The following is a 23,117-nucleotide window of genomic DNA, read 5'->3' as shown; positions in this document are numbered from 1 at the left end:
TGGTTAATGCTTTCCATGCAAGATCTCTTTCCCAAACATATACTGAGGTGCAGAGAGAATTGTAAGAGTTGACCAGTATCATTACTCAGAATTACCATGCCCTGAGGATGAGAAGCCTGTGGGTTGCTAGCCACAGTAGAATAGCTAGACAAATGTTAAATAATATTAAAATGGCTTTTTATTATTTTTAATACTGTGATAGGAATCTTAATAAAACAGTTGCTATGTGTAAAGGCAGATCAAGGAGACAGAACATGTCTTACATCTGTCTCTATGACTCTAGGTTTTCTTTAAGATCTTTACCCTTCAATGAGTAGACTGTGCAATCAAACTCTCAGAAGACTTTACACAATTACTCAGAACTGACAGCCATTTCTTTTATAGTTCTCATCTTCAAATTTGGCACCATAAAATGCATGCCAACCCAAAATATTCCTTTATATCCACTTTGTCAATAGGCTTTCTGTTGAGTGCAAGCTCCCCTTCAAGGTTCTTCCACCCCTTCTTCCCCCCCATTTTGCTAACTGATTCAGCTGGCCATTAATTAATCTCTTAACTATCATCAGCAATAGTATTAAATTCTCACAAATTTACTACTGCTGTTATTATGTAAAATGCTCCTCCCAGCTGAGTAGGTTTCAGCAAAGCGTAACACCTTGTTGACTCTAGATAAATCTATTTATACAATGCAAATGTACCTCTTCCTGGCAGACAAATCCTTTATAACTAAATCCTTTATAACTGCAAAACAATTCATTATACAAAATAGAGAAGTAGGAGGACACACAGCTTACTGCTCATTCTTCATCAAGACCTAGCAAACATAAACATTTGGGTACAAAACAAGTAATAAAAAGAGAATATGAAACAGGGGTTGCTAGCCCCACTGCAAAGGAAATGGGGTTAGTCTGGTTTTGTGGCTAACAGGAGTAGTACGCTACACGTGAATAATTATGGGAAGGTCCAGAAAGGAGGAGCAGAGCACATGGAAATGACATACAGAACCCAACCCAGCCATACATGCGTAATATTCTGACTGACTTGGCATCAAAAAACAATTAGTTCCTTATAAGGAACTAAGAAAAGAGAAATATAAACCAATTTCAGGAAATAATGAAATTCTGTATACTCTCCACCAAAGATCTACTGGATTGTGGCGCAGTTTCAAAGGAGATGTTGCGGAAGAAATACATCAGTTTAGGAGAGGGTAACAGTTAACAAGCTGAACTGGACCGGACTCACTCAACAGCACAAACTGCACAAACACACTGAATAATAAAAAAGAACCACCAAACTTTCTTTTGGCCAAAAAATGGACTAAGGGAGACCTAAAAGGTATTTTACATTTACATGTGTCTACACTTGGTCTTGAAGTATCAATTTAAAAGACCAAATAATGATTAACATCAATTTTCGTAGGCATTTCATCAAGTCTTATCTCTGAGCAGCAGCCATCTTGGGGAGGTCAGACATCTTAGGGAACACAAACTCTCCTGTTTTTTACTGTGATCCACTGGTTGCTCTGTATTTTACTTCTGTTCATCTTAAGCTGCCCATGGTCCTCTCTGTGGTATAGTTAAGTTATACTGAGTGCAAAGGTGTTAGATACCCACCATATATTTTTTACAGAGAGAACAGTTAAAATACCTGACTTCCAGCCCTCCCAGGGCTTTAACTTAATGGGATGTGGATGCAGTTCCCCAGCTATAATGAATGTCACTGGCCAACTACTCACCACTGCAGTACCTCAAAGCCTGGAATGTAACCCATAGCGCACAGGGAATCTACACTCAGAAAGTTTAGTGAAATACTATCACCAAAATCAACTGCCCTGGAATTTGTACTTAAACCAGGAAAAATGCCTTGCCTCCTTTTCCAGGATTTCTTGATAAACAGCAGCAGGACTCTTAGGTGGCAGTAGTTACAGTAAAGGCTCTCAACTCTACTTTGACCATGCCCTTCATTCCCATCCCACAGGTAGTTACTGCTGCTTTTTAGTGAGCAATATTTTAAACAGTCTGTCAATGAGGTATCACAAAGATGATAAAAGTGCCTTGCCCTAGCATCTAATATGGATAAAATCAGTGATCCACTGTCCCACAGGTGGTAACACAGTCAGAAAGCTGAGAGGCCTCTGAGTCCACAGCAGTCAGGTCTTTCTGGGCAACAGCCACTGCATTCTCTGAAAGGTTTTCAGCAGAACAGTAGGACAGCTAAGCAAACTAAGAGCTGGCAAAGATAGGGTGACAAATCCAAATTACCAGCCCCTTGTGTGAGAAGCAGTTTCATCACAGAGTAGCAATTCAAGTTTTCTCCGCGCTGCGAGAACTTATCCATCCTATGTCCATTTTACCTCCCTCTCCTGTTCAGTCCAGTGACAATCCTGCTGGGAAGGTCTCTGGACAACTTTGTTCATCTCTGCTAGCAAAAAGTAGAAGTGAAAGGTATCTCACAGCAGTCACTAGGCCTCTTCCAGGTAGACCATGACTAAGTTACCAGCTCATCCAGGATATTCTTGGGAATAAAAAGCCTGGCATCCTTTTCCCAATACCCAACAAAAGGAAGAAAGAATTAAATAACCAAGGACTGAGCACAAAACAGCCAAAACACAGCAGCCTAGCATCGTTTTTTGAGGTACTTCAAACCAGCACTCCATTTGTGTGTGCAGGGGCCTTGAATTGCTAGCAAACTACCTTCAGAAATGCTGCCTATCAAATAAGGAATCTGACAGTCAGGATTTCCAAACTGTCTCTTACGCTGTGACCTTGGATAAGTCTCTTCACTTTTTCAAGCTTCCATCTTGCTGCCTGTGACAGAAAGAAATAACACTTTGTGGGGGATATGTGGCCTTGCTATTGTTTAGAACTAGCACTATGTGAATAGCGTATTTTTGTTTGCACAGAAAAAAAAAAAATCTCATTTTTAAGAGCTATCTAAAATGAAAATGTCCCCTGCAGAAGAAAAATGTTTGCTCAGCATTACTCCAAAAGATCTTATTTGACCTGAAATAAAATATTGGTTAGCTCCAGGAAACTTGCTGTTGTTCAAAATTTGTTTCATTTCAGGTATTTAATCCTTCCTTTATGCCTTTTAACATAGTTTTAAATAAAAAAACCCTGAAGTCCAGGGAAAAGGTGTTAAAATCTAGTTTCTTCCCTTACTTTTTTTTGTGTCTAAACGTTCACTTACTAAGTTTGACCAGAATTTTGAATAGCTTTGTCCCACTTAGTTGCATTTTTAACAAACCTAGAATAAAAATGGAGATGCTGCTTACCCTTGTGTAACACATGGAGACTCTCAAGTGAAAGGCTATATTGAGTGTAACACTAAATGCTAATCACAAGCACGGAGGATGACAGAATCACTTGAATCATTACCACATGCTAATGCAGCATCTGTCTGAGTAAGCCCTGGGTCATTTCAGCTTGGTCCTGTCCCCTGAAATCTACTCACTCAGTGCACCAAAGAGACAACTTTTTACCATGTTAGCACTGACAGGACTGACAACATTCTCTCCATTTGGCATGTATTAAAATGTGCAAATATTAGCAAAACACAGATTTAACTGAGGGAACCTCAGATTTGGAGAGTAGTAAAAAACAACAATGAAGCCTGCACAGTTTCACATGAGCACTATGGAAGTATTACGCTGCTATTGCTTTCTCAGTGAGAAGCAGTATGGAAAACAGTTAATGTAAACTCAACATTAAAAATTTCACTGACAATTAAGGAGACAGATTAAACTGATCTACATGCAATCCGCAAACTGATTTGGCGTTCACTGATTAATGCAGTAAATTAGATACTAACATCTCACATGCAATGTTGTAAATCACTAACTTCACTCAGCAATGTATATGTGGTGTCAAACAATGTTTGATGCTGTGTAAGTTATTAAATTTTCCATAGATGAAGCACTGAGTATCTATTACAGTTTCAGGATGAGATTACAAACAGAGACTTCAATTTCTGACCAAAATTACTTCCAGACTTTGTCACTGGAGTAATTGATACTATTATAACTGCTCAGATTTCCAAAATTCAAGTGGAAATTGCTTTTCATTGTAGTGGAAAATAGCAATAGAAACCTACCAGTACCAAGTCTGGACCCAAGCTTCTTTTTAGTGGACATGCATTTGAAGGTGGAGAGATGCTTTAGAAACGTAATCTATTTCTCCAAAAAGGTGCTTTCAAGAAATGGCCATCTCTGAGTTCTGCTGATACTCAATACAATACAGATCTGCTGCTTGAAGAAACTGCAGCAAGAAATGCCACAGAAGGGCCCTGAGATCTGTTACAAGTATTTGGCCCAACTACTGCAAACAAGGCAGAGTCCCCCTCTTAAGCTTTTCTACAGGTGTTACTCTCCATGAGTCAACAGACCCCAAGTACTTTCAACTATACAGTCACAAATTCACAAGGTGAAGGTACTCCCCTCCACATATCCCAGGCAGTGCAAGGCTCTAGCCTTAGCAACAACAGTTCAGCTCACGGTTGTCAACACTAATGAGTTAAACTGGACTGTAACGAGATCCTGGAGTTATTTGGAGCTGTGGTACAGGTAAGTCCCTTTGGTTGCAGGCAGACATCCTCTCCCAGCTGCATTGGCAGGAAAGGTTATTGCCTCCATCTGTTCAGGATTGCTTTCCTTCCTGATCCGCTGATGAAGCAGCATGTGCAAGTACTCCCTAATTCATTTCAGGCAAAGTCAGACAGGTGAGGCCAAAACAACAGTTCTTACCTATTAAGGATTTTATGTTAACCTGTCTCATTTTCAAATGGCAGCTGCTCTCTGGGCTGCATTAAAACATCTTACAGACTCTTGTGATGTGCTTAAAGACTAGGGGAACAAAGCCACAATACAGTGGTGCTACAAGGTAAAGGAGCAACTCAGTGGCTGTGCTCTAGTCACTTTTAAAAAATGTCATTCTAATATGTGAGATACTTCTGATACATGATAATATTCTTACTATTCCATGCAAAGCAACTTATGGAAGAGGGAGTATTTCCCTTTCCTTTTTTTAAAGAGGGCATACTGTGGAACATCAGACTGCTAACTCCCATTACCTTTGCAGCTTTGGGAAAACTTGTAAACACAGCTTGGTCTTGATCTGTGATCATAGAATCATAGAATCATTGAGGTTGGAAAAGACCTCTAAGATCATCGAGTCCAACCATTGACCCAACACCACCACCCACTAAACCATGTCCCTAAGTGCCTCATCTACTCGTCTTTTAAATACCTCCAGGGATGGTGACTCCACCACTTCCCTGGGCAGCCTCTTCCAATGTTTAACCGCTCTTTCAGTAAAGAAATTTTTCCTCACATCCAATCTAAACCTCCCCTGGCGCAACTTGAGGCCATTTCCTCTCGTCCTATTGCTTGTTACTTGGGAGAAGAGACTGACACCCACCTCGCTACAACCTCCTTTCAGGTAGTTGTAGAGAGCGATGAGGTCTCCCCTCAGCCTCCTTTTCTCCAGGCTAAACAACCCCAGTTCCCTCAGCTGCTCCTCATAAGACTTGTTCTCCAGACCCCTCACCAGCCTCGTTGCCCTTCTCTGGACACGCTCCAGCACCTCGACGTCCTTCTTTTAGTGAGGGGCCCAAAACTGAACACAGTATTCGAGGTGCGGCCTCACCAGTGCCGAGTACAGGGGCACGATCACTTCCCTACTCCTGCTGGCCACGCTATTTCTGATACAGGCCAGGATGCCATTGGCCTTCCTGGCCACCTGGGCACACTGCCGGCTCATGTTCAGCCGGCTGTCGACCAGCACCCCCAGGTCCTTTTCCGCCAGGCAGCTTTCCAGCCACTCTTCTCCAAGCCTGTAGCGCTGCATGGGGTTGTTGTGGCCCAAGTGCAGGACCCGGCACTTGGCCTTGTTGAACCTCATACAATTGGTCTGGGCCCATCGATCCAGCCTGTCCAGGTCCCTCTGCAGAGCCTTCCTACCCTCGAGCAGATCAACACGCCCGCCCAACTTGGTGTCGTCTGCAAACTTACTGAGGGTGCACTCGATCCCCTCATCCAGATCATCGATAAAGATATTAAACAAGACCGGCCCCAAAACTGAGCCCTGGGGAACACCGCTCGTGACCGGCCGCCAACTGGATTTAACTCCATTCACCACAACTCTCTGGGCCCGGCCGTGCAGCCAGTTTTTGACCCAGCGCAGAGTCCACCTGTCTAAGCCATGAGCCGCCAGCTTCTCTAGGAGAATGCTGTGGGAGACGGTGTCAAAGGCCTTGCTGAAGTCCAGGTAGACCACATCCACAGCCTTTCCCTCATCCACTAGGCGGGTCACCTGGTCACAGAAGGAGATCAGGTTGGTCAAGCAGGACCTGCCTCTCATGAATCCGTGCTGGCTGGGCCTGATCCCCTGGTTGTCCCGCTCATGCCTTGTGAGCGCCCTCAAGATGAACCGCTCCATAATCTTCCCCGGCACCGAGGTCAGGCTGACAGGCCTGTAGTTCCCCGGATCCTCCTTCCGGCCCTTCTTGTAGATGGGCGTCACATTGGCAAGCCTCCAGTCGTCCGGGACCTCCCCCATTAACCAGGACTGCTGATAAATGATGGAGAGCGGCTTGGCGAGCACCTCCGCCAGCTCCCTCAGCACTCTCGGGTGGATCCCATCCGGCCCCATAGACTTGTGAGTGTCCAGGTGGCGTAGCAGGTCATTGACTGCTTCCTCTTGGATTATGGGGGGTTCATCCTGCTCGCCGTCCCTGTCTTCCAGCTCGGGGGGCCGAGTACCCCGAGGATAACTGGTCTGCCTGTTAAAGACTGAGGCAAAGAAGGCATTGAGTACCTCAGCCTTTTCCTCATCCTCAGTGACAATGTTCCCCCCTGCATCCAATAAAGGATGGAGATTCTCCTTGGCTCTCTTCTTGTCATTAATATATTTGTAAAAGCTTTTTTTGTTGTCTTTAACGACAGCAGCCAGATTACGTTCTAGCTGGGCTTTTGCCTTTCTCATTTCTTCTCTGCACGACCACAAAGATCTCTGTACTCTTCTTGAGTCGCCTGCCCCTTCTTCCACAAGTGGTAAACTCTCCTTTTTTTCCTGAGTCCCAGCAAAAGCTCCCCGTTCAGCCAGGCCGGTCGTCTTCCCCGCCCGTTCTTCTTACGGCGTACAGGGACAGCCTGCTCCTGCGCCTTTAAGACTTCCTTCTTGAAGAATGTCCAGCCTTCCTGGACCCCTTTGCCCTTCAGGACCGTCTCCCAAGGGACTCTCTCAGCCAGTGTCCTGAACAGGCCAAAGTCCGCCCTCCGGAAGTCCATGGTTGTGGTTTTGCTGGCCCCCCTCCTTCCTTCACCAAGAAATGAGAATTCTACCATTTCATGGTCGCTAAGCCCAATACAGCCTCCGACCACCACATCTCCCACCAGTCCTTCTCTGTTTGTAAACAGCAGGTCAAGCGAGGCACCTCCCCTGGTAGGCTCACTTACCAGCTGTGTCAGGAAGTTGTCTTCCACACACGCCAGGAACCTCCTAGACTGCTTCCTCTCTGCCATGTTTTATTTCCAGCAGACGTCCGGGAAGTTGAAGTCCCCCCATGAGAACAAGGGCTAGCGATTGAGAGACTTCTGCCAGCCGCTTGTAGAATGCTTCATCCACCCCTTCATCCTGGTTGGGTGGTCTATAACAGACTCCCAGCAGGATATCTGCCTCGTTGGCCTTCCCCCTCATCCTTACCCATAAACACTCAACCGTATCGTCATCACAATCGTTGAACTCTAGACAATCAAAACACTCCCTAACATACAGGGCCACCCCACCGCCTCTCCTTCCTCTCCTGTCCCTTCTGAAGAGTCTATAGCCATCCATTGCAGCACTCCAATCATGAGAGTCACCCCACCATGTTTCTGTGATGGCGACTAAGTCATATCTATCCCGCTGCACAATGGCTTCCAGCTCCTCCTGTTTGCCGCCCATGCTGCGTGCATTGGTGTAGATGTACTTGAGCTGGGCTATCGATTTCGCCCCCAGCATCGGCACGCCACCCCTAGGCTCATCTCTAGTGAGCCTGGTTTTATCCCTTTCCCCCTTCGAACCTAGTTTAAAGCCCTCTCAATGAGCCCTGCCAATTCATATTCAGCTCAAGACTGCTTCTAAAACAAGGAGAATGGAAAAAAAACTGCAAGGATGCTCAAGTTCAGAGGAAATTCTGTCTCAATTTAGAACTGCACAAGAGGGACCTTTCTTTAAATCAAAAATGGAGATAAAAGGGTGTGTTTATGTACAGGAAATCATAGCAGCTTTTTTGCAGACTAGTATTTAAAATTATTAAAACACAATGAACATACAACCGAAAAAAAATTTGGTACAATTTTCTGTTCAGAAAAAAAGCATTTTGTTTTAAATTTTCCTGATAAAGAAGAAACATTGATTACACTAACATAATGGAATAGAAATTCCCTGACATGACTCTTAATGGTATATCATGCCTAAGAAGTCCTGTCAGTTGAAATTTAGGCTAGAACTCAATGACCTCCAGGAACTGGATTTGAAATGACTAACTCCTGAATGTAACCAGATATGCTTGCAGAAGTAGGATAAATTAAGGTTCAAGGCAAATGCTGCATATAATATAGATCTTAACCTCACTTAGAAGCAATGTTGTTTAAGGATTTATTAAGGGATTGAGTTACCGCTTCTGCTTAAACAGAAGTGACAGAGTCATTCACAAGGGTAATAAAAATAAACAAGATAATGCAAGAGAGGGAATTGTACCAACTGGTAAGGAAGTAACTGAAAAAATAATGTGGATCTTCTATTACCACTCTTTGGAAAGCAGCATGGGATCCAATATCCAAATGCAACTCAATTTAAGTAGATTTTTCAAAAAGCCTTCATTGAGGTCTCCCATAAAGGAATGTGGTCATTCAACAACAACAACAAATAATCAAAGCTTTTACATATAAGTGAATCTGTGAGGATTCAGAGAAGCAATACGATCTACAGAGCTCCATTAGAAGGCTCTTGACTGTAGCTCTGCTTCTACCAACAACCACTTTACTTTTGACAAACCTTCTGTATCTGAATGTTCTGTGTGAAAGGACTATGGTTTTTTTTCAGAAATATACCTTCTTTTCTAGACCCATTCATGAAATATCTACAGAGGGTAAAAGCCCAGGGCTGATTTCTGGTTTATAACTTATACAGGTTTCCCAGAACAGCTGGTGGTTTTAGTGCAGAGAGACTTCTAGGTCTGACTGGAAGCATCCTGTCAAAGCTGCACGGATGAAGCTTCTATTGGTAATGCTGGTATTGTAAAGTATTCCTGGATAGCACTATTAATCTTGTACTCAACAGCCATTCATTTTTTTTCAGGGTTTATCCTAACAGACTCTGAATAAACTCCTGCAAAATAATTACTATAAAATGATTTATCTAGCATGCTAACCAGTGAGCGTTGAGAATGTTCAATAGAGAATACGTTTGTTAAAGGTTCCTTGCCTGACACTGCTCATTCAAAAGTGAGGAACTGGTGGGCAGACTTTATAGATTACAGGTATTAAAGCACCCACTGGCTTTAAAAGGATAGTTCTGTTAGAAATTCCAGGCTACAATTCTTCAAGCAAAGCACTGTCCCCTTTCTGACACTCTGATGATGCTATGATGTTAAAGGTGGAATGAATTGCTCTCTGAAGTGCCTCTTTTTCTCTCTGTTGACTACAGAGGGATCCTAGAGACTAGCTTTGACATGATGCCTAACTTTCAGACAGCTGAAGTCGCAAAAGATTAATACCACCTTGTCTAACTTCATACAACAAAGCATCTGAATGTCTGAACTAAATTTTGTCTAGGGAGATTGAATCCCATGATGTCGTGAATTAGATGACTGGTTTATTATACAGATTTTATTCCCTGACAGTTCAGTTGAGGTCTAGACTGAGAATTGTGCTGAACTGCTTGGAAATTAGCTTTGCACATTGGAGTTTAGGAGAAGATTTTTTTGTCTCCTATCCACTGAAAATATTTTCTGGCCTTTGTTCAAATGCTAAAAAAAGCAGTCAGCATCAGCAGAATGTGGATGTGTTAAAAAAGAGGTCTCCCATACACTATTAAGACAAAGAAATAAGGAGAAAGGGACAAGCCAAGCTTACAAGCTTGGCTTTGTAAACTGGAAAATAAACTGTCTTCATTTCATCTAATGCCTTTCCTATGCACTCTTTGTGAACACTTGGAAATTTGTAAAACCCACACAAGTACAGCAAGATTCCTTAGGCAAACAGTGAAGTTCTGCCATGACCAAGCTGTCTGCCCAAGTAACTTTCAGAATGAATGCAATTTTCTAAAGAGGAGTCCCCAGAGACAGCGCTCAATTATACCAACGCGGTCGCAGCTTAGGCAATGCCTAGCATTAACTAAAAACTCAAAGCTGACAGCAAGTCTACTCTTTCCTGTTTCATCGGTCGAATCCCTTGACTTAAACTAGTTAGAGATGCACCAGTAAACTGCTGGTTATTGTTGCTGCCACAAATGGCCCGATTCTGTTCACTCACTACTTTGCTCTTATTGCTAAGATCAATGAAAGGGCTATTTAAAATTGTTTCCGTTTCCTCCCACCTAATCCCATCCCAGGTGTCAGCTAATCTAATGCTCATTCACTGTGGCCCGGGCAAAGGGCTTTGGTCATCTTTTTCATCTGTTGCCACTTGCCTTTGTATTTGTGCTAAGGAATTCACAATCTAATTTCTTTGTCCTTTGCTTGTACTCAGTGCACAGCACAGACCAATCTGTGAGTACTGCTCTGAGATGGTATAGCAATATGAATAAATGGAAACAGTAATAAACTCCTCTGTAGTATTTACAGAACAGTATCACTGTGGCCTTGCAGTGTAGGAATAATAATTTTGCACAACTGACTTCCATTTGGTGGCAACCTGCCCGGTCATGACACTTCGGTTTCATTTCGGCTATTACCCTAATTGTCCAGGAAAGGAATGCATTGTTTACTTGAAAAGTCAAAAAATAATATGAACCAGAGAATGCCCTGACTGCTATTATACTCGAGAAAGACAACTGTAATGCATTACAGACACTGCTGATTTCTGGTACTGCTAGTAACAGAACTGCAAATAGAAGCACATTTATTATAATTTAAGGGGACCTACATGAAGTCACAAATTAGCCCACATTCTACAAATCAACAATTAAGATGAAGACTACTTGCTACAATATAAACTTATAATGGAGTAATAATTGCCCTACAGGTTTTGTGATGAGATTAGATAGGCAGGAATGTTTTATGACTAAAGGGAAAGAAGAGGAATAGGCTTGTCCAAATGAGAGAAATTGCCTGATTTCACTTGGGAGCAGAGGAAGTCGGAGGTACTCCAAAGATGAAATTAGAAGAAAACAGAAGACAAACACTGTAAGCATGGAAGACCACTGCAAAGCACTCTGTGCAAAGATGAGCAGGTCAAACTTCTCTTGGAGTAGAACTTTTTTCCAACGTATGATAGAAAAGGTTATTTTGCATTTCTCATTTGTCTTAATCAGTGGTAAGTTATATTTTTAGAAAATATACTTTGTACAAAATGTATTTTGCAATCCAGTTTTTAAAAAAATCAGTGTAACTTTATAGTAGTAAGTATCATTGCAAACACTAAGCATCAGCTCCAGCCTCCTTTACCTACAATGAAAGAACAGCTATAACTTAAACCTAACTCTTCTGTTTTCCAAACCAAATGCTTCAGTTGGCTGTGAAGAGCCCAGCAATGACAAAGAAACTGAAGTCCAAATCAGCAATGTTCCTTTCAAACCTTTTGTTAGGCTCCCCCTTTTTCGAAAGCTTTGATAAATATATAGGGACAGATCTTCAGCTGATGCAAGCAGTCGAAGCTCCAACAATTAATGGGATGACGTGCAACATGCTTTACAACTTTCACTAGCAGAAGCTCCACCCAAGTTAACTTCATAGTTACTCAATTCACTTCCTTTACTTTGGGAAATAGCTCGCATGCAGTAAATACTTCTGTTACTTTGCTGTCTAAGCCACTTGGCAGTTTTTGTAGACAGGTAAGTCACTTTAGTACTGTTTTGTTACTGATGTGTACAATAAAAGTGCCTGATGACTTAGCACTGTTGCCAAAACTTTACACTTAGTGTTTCTGATCTTCGAGTGATTGCTTTCTTTTTGTTACGGTTTCATTAACATATGTTCATAAACACATGTACATACACTGTTATTCCGTGAGGTGCTTAAAGAGTCAACAGTGATTTTCTATAAATCAATAGTAACACTGATAATATTACAGAAATATTGAAATTTCATCCTTTTCATATTTATCTTTTTTTGTACTGTATAACATGATGCTGGATTTATGCAGTTGTTGCTTACAGCTCTAAATGACGTCTTAAAAATCCAGTACATAATTTACGCTTAAGTGCACAGAATATTCACTGCTGTAGTCTCCACAAAATCATTTACTCTAGATTGTGGCTCACACAAATCAACCAAAACAGCTTAGATCCCAGTATGCCGCAACCCATCATCTCACAGAACCAGACAGATTGCCTCTCAACTCTCAAAGTTTTGAGGTATCAAAATAGTTGCTGTTTTCATCTCCATTCACATCAAATGAAAAATGCACCATTGATATTATTTTTGAAACATGATAAATCTCTCTATAAGAGTTGACTAAATTATATTTCCTTGTAGAGCTGAAAAACATTTCCAAACCTCTTATTTTGCTTACAAATTTGCTGATACTCCATCAATCATGCCCCATGAACAATACACTTCAATCTGGAATTGGACCCAGAATCCAGCTGACTCATTTAAGTGCTTGCAACCTCCCAGTTGTACAAAACTTCAGCACTTCAGCTGGCAATCATTTAAAGAAGAAGGGGAAACAGTATTCTTAAAATTTCTTCCATGTAATAAAACCTGACTGGTAATTTAAGATCTTGCCATCCGTATGTGACTTGTGGATCAATATGCCTTACTAGCAGGGCTTTCAAAGGCTCAATTCATAAAAGCCCTGTATGCCTCATTTATGGAGGTACGCTGTAAAACTGCCTCCATGGAAGCACAGTGCACAGCCTGTCCTTTCTCATCCTCACAGGTGGAAGGCATGCCTCAGTGCAACTCAATAACGATGGGATTTTTTGAAAACTCCCGGGGGACTAAGGAGCACCGTTGCCATTAATTTGTGCTCCTAAGTCACTTGGTAGCTTTAGAAAGTTCCTCTCTTTCCCCACGTTTTTCATGACTTTGAAGCAAAAGAATCGCAACATACAGGTTTAATGATCTTGACCGAGATTCTGATGCGCAGCTACAGGTTGTGAGTTTCCAAATACAGCATAAAGGAGTCTCATCTGTTGAAAGGGCACGCACTCCTTTTCAGAAAACTTTGGTCCCCCATTACAGATTCTTAAATTTTTCAGGGAAAAACTGATGCATCGGGTTTAGTTAGTTGGCATTTCTATTTATGTGTTATGGATTTGATTTGGAATTACAAGGTCGGGGCTTTTTGGTTTTAGCTGTTCTGTTGCAGAGTGTCTACTTCAATGTATCCATCACTGCTGGCACCAACCTGCCACACCTCTCCCACACTAGATACAGTGCAGAATTATTAAACAATGTCTGTGGTTTGGTGCAGCAATTGGTTTGCTAAGAAAGCTGGCTGCAGTAGATCATGCAGAAACTGAACAGCAGGACAAAGCAAGCAGGGCTCCCTGAAGCAGAAAGATGAAGGTTTTCGACACGAAAAGGGAAGAGCTGGATAGGATCTTATAGCAAGACTGGGGAGATTTGCAATGAGACCTCTCAGATAGAGAAAACAAGCTGAACTTGAATACTTCAGAAGATATGCCCTGAGGTATAGAAGTGCCTTGAGCCAAAATCTAAACAAGTCTTCACTGTGGTAAAGAAAGAGAAGGAATTATATCTTTTCTCCATCTTGTATGCGTTGCACCACTACAGAGCAGTGCTACCTCAGAATCCAGCGTTGGTGTGTATGATACTTACGCAGGCCTTTAAAAAAATAAGGTTCTTGCTGCTGACATTATTTTGTCTTCTACAGCCTGGAAGTGCACACAGAAAATCTTCTTTCCTTCTTGTCCCATCTTCTCCTCATTCTTGTTCTTCATTTTCCAAAAATGATTTTGCTCACCAATGCCCTTCGGGCTCGTTTGAGTCATGCCAGAAAACGGGACTAGCTTCCACCTGAACATACACTCATTTATCTTTGCATTTGATAATTTTAAATGTTAATTGATCAAGCTATTTGCATTTCATTCAATTTTCACAATTCACTGAACTTCCCTCAGTCTTACTTGGTTTCTTTGCCGGTTCAACAGATTATCCATCTAGTTAGTTCAGTCTGGTTGATTGAGTGGCTATCTGATTAAGTTTGATTGCTCTAGTTAATCAATTGGATTGTAAATATTTATTCCAATCACTTTCTAACTGGTCAAACTCTTTAATCACTTCCACTATCTAGACCAATTATTCCTGCCTGATATCCTGTCATTTGTTTTCAGTGTTACCAGTTTATTGCCATCTCTCCTTTCCTCATCTCTCCCTCTCTCATTTATTCTTTTGCTCACACAGTCTGACTCCTATCCTTTTTGCTTGATCATCTCCCTCTTCTGTTCTGACTTTCTAAGCTTCCTTGCTGTCTCTCACCTCTTCTCAAAGACCACTGTAATTCTTCACAAACATGAATCAAGTTGCATAGCCAGGTCTTAACATCTTCAAACATCAGTCCTGTTTAAATCAAAAACCTTTCCTACAGCTAGCAGGGAAGTTCATGGATCTATATAAAACAAAACTCAGAGCAAAACTACCCCTGACTTTGTTTTAGCAAAATCAAGGTTCTGCATGCCCTCTGTTACAGGCTACCAGCCTTTAGAAAATGTAGGGGTTTATTATGGAGAGAGAAAGGGACAGAGAGAGACTGTCATCTACTTACACAATGGAATCAGCTTGCATAAATCTTTGAATCTGGAGTAATACTGGTTTAAAATCATTGGGTCATCTGTAAATCATCATTGTCCTCCCCATTCTCAAGTGATAATAGTGAATCCTATGATTGTTTCAATAAATCCAAGCAGTTAAAACATCACAAGAACTAAGTGGCAGCAATTAATAGTAATAAAAATAAGTTCAATTTGGGGAAAGCAGATTACAGAGTTCATTTTCTTTCCCTGAATCAATGGCTCCCCCATTGAAATAAGCCTTAATTAAGGTAGAAGGTCAGGATAAAAATCATATACAGCATTAAAAAGATAATGTATTGGCCAATTCTTCAAGGTGTTAAAAAGTACTTAAGACCCACAACTGCCAACATTTGCAGGGGAACTGAGGGATTTGCAGTGTGTCTCAAGCAGTTTCCAGCACCTCTTATGAGCAGGCCCTTCTCTTTTGATTATTAAAGCTTTGGCTTTTAAAGACTGAGATTTCTCAGTTCTGTTTCTTAACCCAAATCACCTAACCTTTTTTGAATTAGAGTAGATGAACCTGCCCACTCTGGTAAGACAGTAACTTTGTCTAAGAAACATCCACATTCGGTCCTGCTGTGGCAGATTCCAGCCCTTCCACCTTCCCTACGAATGCATCAATTTTAAAGACCAGTTTTATGAGCGTTATTACACCACCTAAAACATTTCTTTATACCTCCCTCCTCATATCTTAAAACCCCAAATATATCATCAGTTGATTGCTAAATAAAACCACAGAACACTAGGTCCCATTCACCAACACACTGGCATGACAGACCTATGAAAACTAAATGCTCTAGATATTCAGGTTCATCTCCCTCCCCTTTCATGAGTACACTGATGTTCTAAACAGATTAAATTATTTAACACAACCATCACTGTCTAAATTTGGCTCCACAAGAAGTAGGTGTTCACAGTCAGCAACAGAAATGCATAATCACTAATTCATTACTGTAAGAAGCTACTCTACCACTAATTGAGTTACTGTGCCTTTTCTAGAAGCAATATTAGGACTAAATTTGCTTAATTTTTTATTCCTAGCGTTACTATAACTTAATTTAAAAAAGATGAAAATGAAAAATGAAAACAAAGATAAGCCCCATAACAACTGCATTAAATTTATTTTACTTAAATGGGCACAAACCACAAGTGAAATAATTTTCACTTTGGAATTACCTTAAAATGATTTAACTTCACTACAGCTACCGCACTCATCTGTAAAGCAGTTTTTTCTCCAACACAAGATCCCTGGAGGATTAAAACACTAGCAGGTTAGAGATGGTTTTTGGCACACAACCTGAAGTCAGAATAATCAGTCATACCTCATGGGGGAGCAGAGGTGAATAGGGAGGAAGGTGGTTGCCAAAGCATTTGGAAACAACTACTCTTAAAATAGCAAACCTTTTCCAAATGCCTACTTAGTGAAATTAGATCCACAGGAAAACCAGCTCAGTGGAACTGTATAAATAGCACAGGCCACTCCAAGGAAAATGCAGCCAATCTGCCTTACTTTATTTATTTTTTTTTTAAATGAAGGATACTCAGAACTTAATCCAAACATACTGAATAATTCCCATTGACTTCAATTAACTCTGGATCTATCCTCTGGCTTGGTAAGCTCCTTAACCATGGCATTAATGCCAAAGGAAATTCTCCAGCTTCCTTTACACAAAAATGACCTGGATAGGCCAAGTAAGTATTATGGTAAATGTTGATCCTAAACCTCAAAGAGAGACAACTACTTCTGACATTTAAGACTACTTTTTTTTTTTTTTAAAATCATGTCTATTTCTCAGTTTTATAACAACAGCACAATACTGACTGTGCTCATTGTTCTGTTCACCTGTTCCCCTGAATTTCTGGGCAGTGGTGGATCTCCAGACCATATAAGATGACACGGCTGGTTTCAGTGAAGGTACGTGTCTTCTCTCCACTATCCCATGATTACAACTAAACATATAATTAATAAAAAAAAAATTGACACAATTAAGTTAGTTGCTTCATAAATCTTCTGTAAACTTCTTGCAATTTTACTCAAGCGAAACTTACTTAAAAGTTACACAATTTTTTAAATTAATTAATTATTAACATCAAAATTAGCTGTAGGTGTGTCATGTGGGACTTCAATTAGAAACCCGTGTTTAAATTTTTTACAGTGAGAACAAACAATCACTGGAACAATCTCCTCAGGGACGTGGTGGAGTCCCCATCACTGGAGATTTTCAAGATGCAGCTGGTCAGGGTGCTAGTTAATCTCATCTAGGCTCCCTTTCCCACGAAACGTTGGACCAGATGATCTTTTGAGGTCCCTTCCAACCTGGGCTGTTCTATGATTCTATCAGATACTGTGATACTATTTCAGTTCTCGGTTTGGAAAAGGTTAACTTTACTAGGCAATTTTCCAGTAGGAAGCATCAAGAACTCATTTTGAAAAGGGGCTCACTGGTATTTCATTAAGTTCAGTTAACCACAGCATCCTGTCAGCAAATTAATTTATAAGACAAACTGCAGAAAGTGAGCGTACGTGGGAAAACTGAAATGATACATATTCAGGTTTTGTCTGAATACACAAAAACATCATTTTAGTAATGATTCAGATACATAAGTAATCCTGTTTGGAGAAAGCCCTTATTGATTTCCTGCAGTTGATTCATAAACCTGTTGCTAGACTATTTATCAAATGGAATCATGAAAAATTCTATCTGGCAGTTGCTCATATTTCTTCATACATGTTGCAAGTCCCTATTCTTATTCTTCCCTCACTATCTCTTTTTCCAGTAAAATCACCTTTAGGTCTTCAAAATTTTTCCTTTCTTGAGAGGTCCTCTGCTGGGGATCAAGGATTTTGCTTTTAGTACAACCTTAACTTCAACTTTCAAAAATTTGCATATGTATTATAACCATGAGATCATTATAGAACTACTTACCAGCTCTGAAGGTAATGAGTGTATTTCTATGTACTTTCAGTATCTACTGAAAAAAGCTATTGCTGAGTGGACAGAAGCATTAACTTAATCAACAACATACAGTATCTCCCCTCTCCAAAATAAATGTTTTCTATGTTGCTTACTGAGCTTGAAAACTTGAAAGCTAAGTGCTTCCTCTTGGACAGGCTGAGTGTCTGAAATAACTGCTTTTAACAGCCTTGGAGCATCATTAAACCTTTAATGTGTTTTAGAAGCGTTTGATCTCCACGTCCCTTACTTAAAAAGTTACTTAGAATTGGTAAATCGAACATTGCTAAGTAAAACAATGTCTTGTCATTTACTTGTGCTTACTATTAAGTACTTTAATTAAGACTTTCGGAAATAAGTTAGCAAATTAATTAATTTACAACTGCAATAAAAAATCAGTAAGAAACCCATTAAATATCATTAATAAGTCAATACATTACTTAGGAAATGAACTCTATTTTTATTACTAGAAATTACCATCAACTATAAAATGCCACTGTACCAATTACTTCACTTGTAGAAGGAACGAATTCTTAACTGACATTATTAAATTAATATATTACTTCTTTGCAATTTGTAATTATTTTTTTTCTTTGGATACTGCACTTATTTAAATAGTAAGTTGTAAGAAAGAAAATTAGACAATCAATAGTTTAGGTTTTACACACTAACAAACACAATCTGCTTCACATTTAAGACAGTAATTGAAAGTCAATTGGCTGTAGGACGATGGGCAATGCTACCTGTTAACTGTCCTGATCCAAAACCTTTAGAAGTCCAAGCAGCCTTTCTATTGACTGTAGGGGCTTTCTGATCGGAATCTAATCCTATGGTTCAGGAAAATTTTCTGTAAAAAAACCCCAACACTTAGCAAATGTCAAGTGCTAAAAAGCCCTTAAAGAATTAAAGCCAGAGGATGGAGTGCATGAGAAGAATGGCGGTGGTGAACTACAGCAATGATAAGAGATGCACCAAATACAGTTTTGGCCAATCCTGAGCATTTAAAAAACAAAAAAAAACAACACAACAAAAAAACAAACAAAAAACCAAACCCAAATTAAACCCCTCAATCTGCAAGGGCTTTCCTTTTGTCTATCAAGCGAACCCAATCAAGACCAATTATATGACAGGAATTGGGAAACGTGAAGATATTCAAGCAACAAATCACTTTGATTTTCTAATCTGCTGCGCTGTCGAATGAAGAAAGGGAAATGCAGAGTACAATTAAGACATTGCAATGATAGACTTATGTTTCCACTCAACAATTTTTAGTTAGATGGGATATGAATCTAGAATTTTTAAATTTAGAATTGGAAAAAAATTCAGAATTTTATCAGCATCTGAATTTATTTTCTTAAATTTTAATTTCCCATTCAATCCCAAATATGCTGTAATTTTTTCAGTTCAAATGCAATAAAAATCCCATCTTTTCCATGATTAAAGAACTCAAAAAATGGAATTCCCAATGCTCCAAATTAAATCCCAACCTCAACCTTCTACCTTCTTCAAAGCCCCTGTTGGCATCTAATTTAGATCCAAACCTGTATCCACCTACGGAAATCAAAGCCTAATTTCCTAAGATTGTCTATGTGCCTTTATTTATTTTTAAATTGTGTATATGGTCTTTAAAAGGCTTAGAAAAATTAGGCTGAAGGCTTGTTACTGTTTCTCAGATGTTTCTTTCCCAAATTTACCCATGTTTTAGGTGCTTCAGTGACATTAAGGTATCCACGTAGCTAAGCTGCCCAAAGGCTTCTAACAGCTGCAGAAAAGTTACGATTTAGATTAATCTTTTCTTTTGCTTTCCCTATTTCCTCCAAGCCTAAGGTAATACCCGTGGCTGCTCATCACCACGTTCTTTTCTAGTAAAAGGACACAGTACCACATCTTCAGCTCTGTGCAAAAGGCTTAGCATTTCAACCAACTGAAAAAAGAACCAGTGGTTTTCTTCCCTGGTGGTATTATTCATACACCGTGTCCTGTAAGCAGAGCAGGAGAGTAGCCAATTGCTACAAATCTGTAGACAAAAATGAGAGATTTGTTCCTTCTTTTGCTCACAATGTATCTTAATAGCCGCAGCAACTGACATCTGTCATCTGCAGAATGGTGCGCAGTACGGGTATGAGCTCACTTAGCCAACATTATCCTTTCACTCAGCTGACTGTCCTTCACCTACGGCTCCCCAAGCACTCCCAAGAGAAGAATCCATGTACCTTCATGGGAGCTGAGTATCTCCTGTAGTCTGTCATAAAATTTGTTGCAATGAATTCCAAAAGCACTGTGGATTTGAATGACTTCTGTCCCATTCACTTTTTTGTTTTGGGGAGTTGCAACACTTTCCTTTCAGCCTTAGAGAGACACCAAGATGTGTTCCGTACACCAGCAGCAGAACAGGTACATTCTGTCTGAACATGCTTTGTGCTTTCAGTACAATGTCAGGCTGTTCCTTGTTGGAGCTTAGAGATCACCTTTATGCACAGACAGTGCAATAAACCCCTTAATACAACTGGCCTTTGTGGAGAGCAACGTAAATAGCCAAAACAATGTATATTCTCCAGCAGATTTCCCTGTCCTAGACAGGTTGAAAAGAAGGACATGCAGCTCAACTCAGCAGTACTCCAAATAAATAAAATGGACAAAATGTAATGTGTTATGTTCTATAAGTAGTAATATTCTTCACTGACATGCCACCTAAATATTTCAGTATGATTCACAAGCTCCATAAAGCTGGTAGAACTAAAATGCAGCTGCTTCTGGCAAGAAGCACTAAATTTACATACTTGAATTGATAACGGAGCTTGTATTTAAAAAAGTAACCCCCATTAAGGTTGCCCATTATTAAAATTCCATGCACTACATTGAGCTATTAGGGGTTACTCAGCAATAACTGCTTTGGAACATTGTCAAAGAAAGGCATATTTTATTAGAATCAAGTTTTCCACAGTTGTTCAAAAGAACAGCCCTGAAATTGGTTACCATGAACATCAAAAAGATGACTTGCAAGCTATCTGTCTAGGAACCACTCATCTGTTCTACTTTCTGCTGCAGAAAGTGAAGTTGCCAGGATGGGCATCTGGCAAGCCAGGATGAATACTGCTTTGGTTCTCCCAAAATGAAATTTTCCTAGAAATTCTTTCCAAAGGGGAAAAAAACCCAATAAATCTTGTTTCCTTCAAGAAGTTAAAAACTTCTAAGGCAACATTAGAAAAATTCTTCCCTGAAAGGGACCCTATTTCTTTTTTATTTAAACAACTGATTTGATGAGAAGCTTTCATTCTGTGAAGGTTCTGTAACAGTCAAAAATCATGCTCCTCTCCAAAAAGGCATCAAAAGACTATGAGCTAGAAGCAATAAAATACTCTACGTTACCTGTACTGCAGTTCTTCATCGCAAAGGAATCCACAGCTGCTACGCTCTTGTTCCCATTAGCAACATACTCCAGTGAGATCCGAAATGGTTTCTCTAGATGTCCAACTCTCCTTTGAAGCAACACCCATCTGGTCTCATCATACAGCGAGAGGAAACAACAAAGGAGAAGAGCGGTAAGAAAGGACCAAATCCCCCAAAGCAGCAGCTCCACATGTGGCTAGTCATACTGTGCCTCCTACCCCAGCCCTCACTCCCCTCAGGGTGCCCCATGGTCAGGGCCTTTCCCTCCCATGGATTTTGCAAAAGCAAGCTTCTAAGCACCAAGATTTCCACCCAGCTAAGATGTGGAAAACCCAGCTAAATAGTAGCTTATTGCTTTCTTCTGTCACACTTCTGTGCTCCCGGATTTCTCACAGATGTCTGCCTGCTGTTTAAAAGAAGCCTAACTTTCTTTGCAAAGCAAGCTGTGGAATCTGTAGCGCACATGCACACCCTCTACATACAACTCTGCCTGCTTCTCACCGGCAAAGTCTCTTAGTCACTCAGGCAATAAGCCAGTCTCCAGGGCTTGCTCAACAGCTATAATTCCCAGCACTGCATCGCTGGTTGAGGTAACACGCTTTGCTTCTAATGGGGCTGGCTGGAGTGTCTACATGGGCATGAAGCACTACAACTAAAACATGCCATTTCTCCTCCTCGCAGTTCCTCCCCCCAGCCTCCCAAACAAACAAACAAAAAGTCCCACCAAGTAAATCAAGGAACTAAGGAACTGGATTAGCAACCCTGGAGACTAACATCCACACTCCAAGAGTGTTTCAACTTAGTCTGCTTGTTGCCAAGAGTAAATGAGAACAAAAAGTCTGCATGAGCTTAATTCACTCTCTGAGACGCTAGAAGACATCAAGGCCTGGCTGTCTTTAACGTCCACCTTCTCCCCTCTGATCAGCTGGGTCTGCTGCTCTGCCTGAAACACTTTGCCAGCCAGCAGAAGAACTTCTTCTAGCCCCTCAGCTGTTACACATCACCTCTGATTTAACTTTCATATGTTCTGTGTCCAGCAAGACATGTCTAAAGGTAGACAATAAAAATATAAGTATGTGTCTTTTCCCCAATATACTAGAATTCTGATCTGCAAGGAAAACTTTGAGGAATAAAATACTGGTATGGTAACATGCTCTGGCCCATTTCACCTTTCATCCTTGGGCACAGGCTGCCAGTAAAACCACTTGTTGACACCATTTGTGAAGGGCTACTTCCCAAGAGGCGTGTATTACTTTGGCAGTGATACAGAACCCATCACCCATTTCACCCCAGTGCCTGCTCGCTAACCATAAACATGATCAGAGACAGGAGATTCTGTAAAGCCACTCAGTCACTACTAATCCACTTTTTCACATTTCTCTTCTGTTACAGGAAAAGATGCAGCACCAAGGAAAAAACACTTCTTTTTAGCGTACTGTAACTGGTCAGCAGCAGCCAAACAAGACAACAGGGGTCTAATAAAGCCTATTAGGAAATGCTCTTTACAGCTCCAGCTGCAATTTTTAACAGATGAGAACGAAAACTTATTGTGTTCCTTCAGTTGCTTTCAAACACCAATATTAAACATTTTTGAGGAAGACTGTAACTATTTCTAGCTGACATAATGGGTCAGGGGCAATGCATTTTTCACTGGTCTTATAAAAACGTTTCCACATCAAGTATTCCCATCACTCCCCGGTATATGGGTTTGTGCTTGTATGTGGGCTGTGCACAAGAACACATTTTTCTTGAGGGAGGAAACCCACTGGAACATATGTTCTGAACAAAAGAAACTACACAGTTTAGCTGGCAT

General features: G+C 40.6%; 1 protein-coding gene across 1 annotated transcript in view; it reads right to left on the bottom strand.

Moving 5' to 3' along the window:
• The window catches only part of ALK (ALK receptor tyrosine kinase), a 328,254-nt gene that overhangs the window by 90,122 nt on the left and 215,015 nt on the right, over positions 1 to 23,117 (bottom strand). The window contains exon 5 of the mRNA XM_076334726.1: positions 21,284 to 21,411. Coding sequence (XP_076190841.1) covers positions 21,284 to 21,411 — 128 coding nt within the window. The remainder of the gene's footprint in view (positions 1 to 21,283; positions 21,412 to 23,117) is intronic.

The sequence above is a fragment of the Aptenodytes patagonicus genome, chromosome 3 (genome assembly GCF_965638725.1).
Source record: "Aptenodytes patagonicus chromosome 3, bAptPat1.pri.cur, whole genome shotgun sequence".
Lineage (NCBI taxonomy): Eukaryota > Metazoa > Chordata > Aves > Sphenisciformes > Spheniscidae > Aptenodytes > Aptenodytes patagonicus.
Note: the sequence above shows the minus strand (reverse complement) of the source record. Positions and strands in the feature narration are given on the sequence as shown.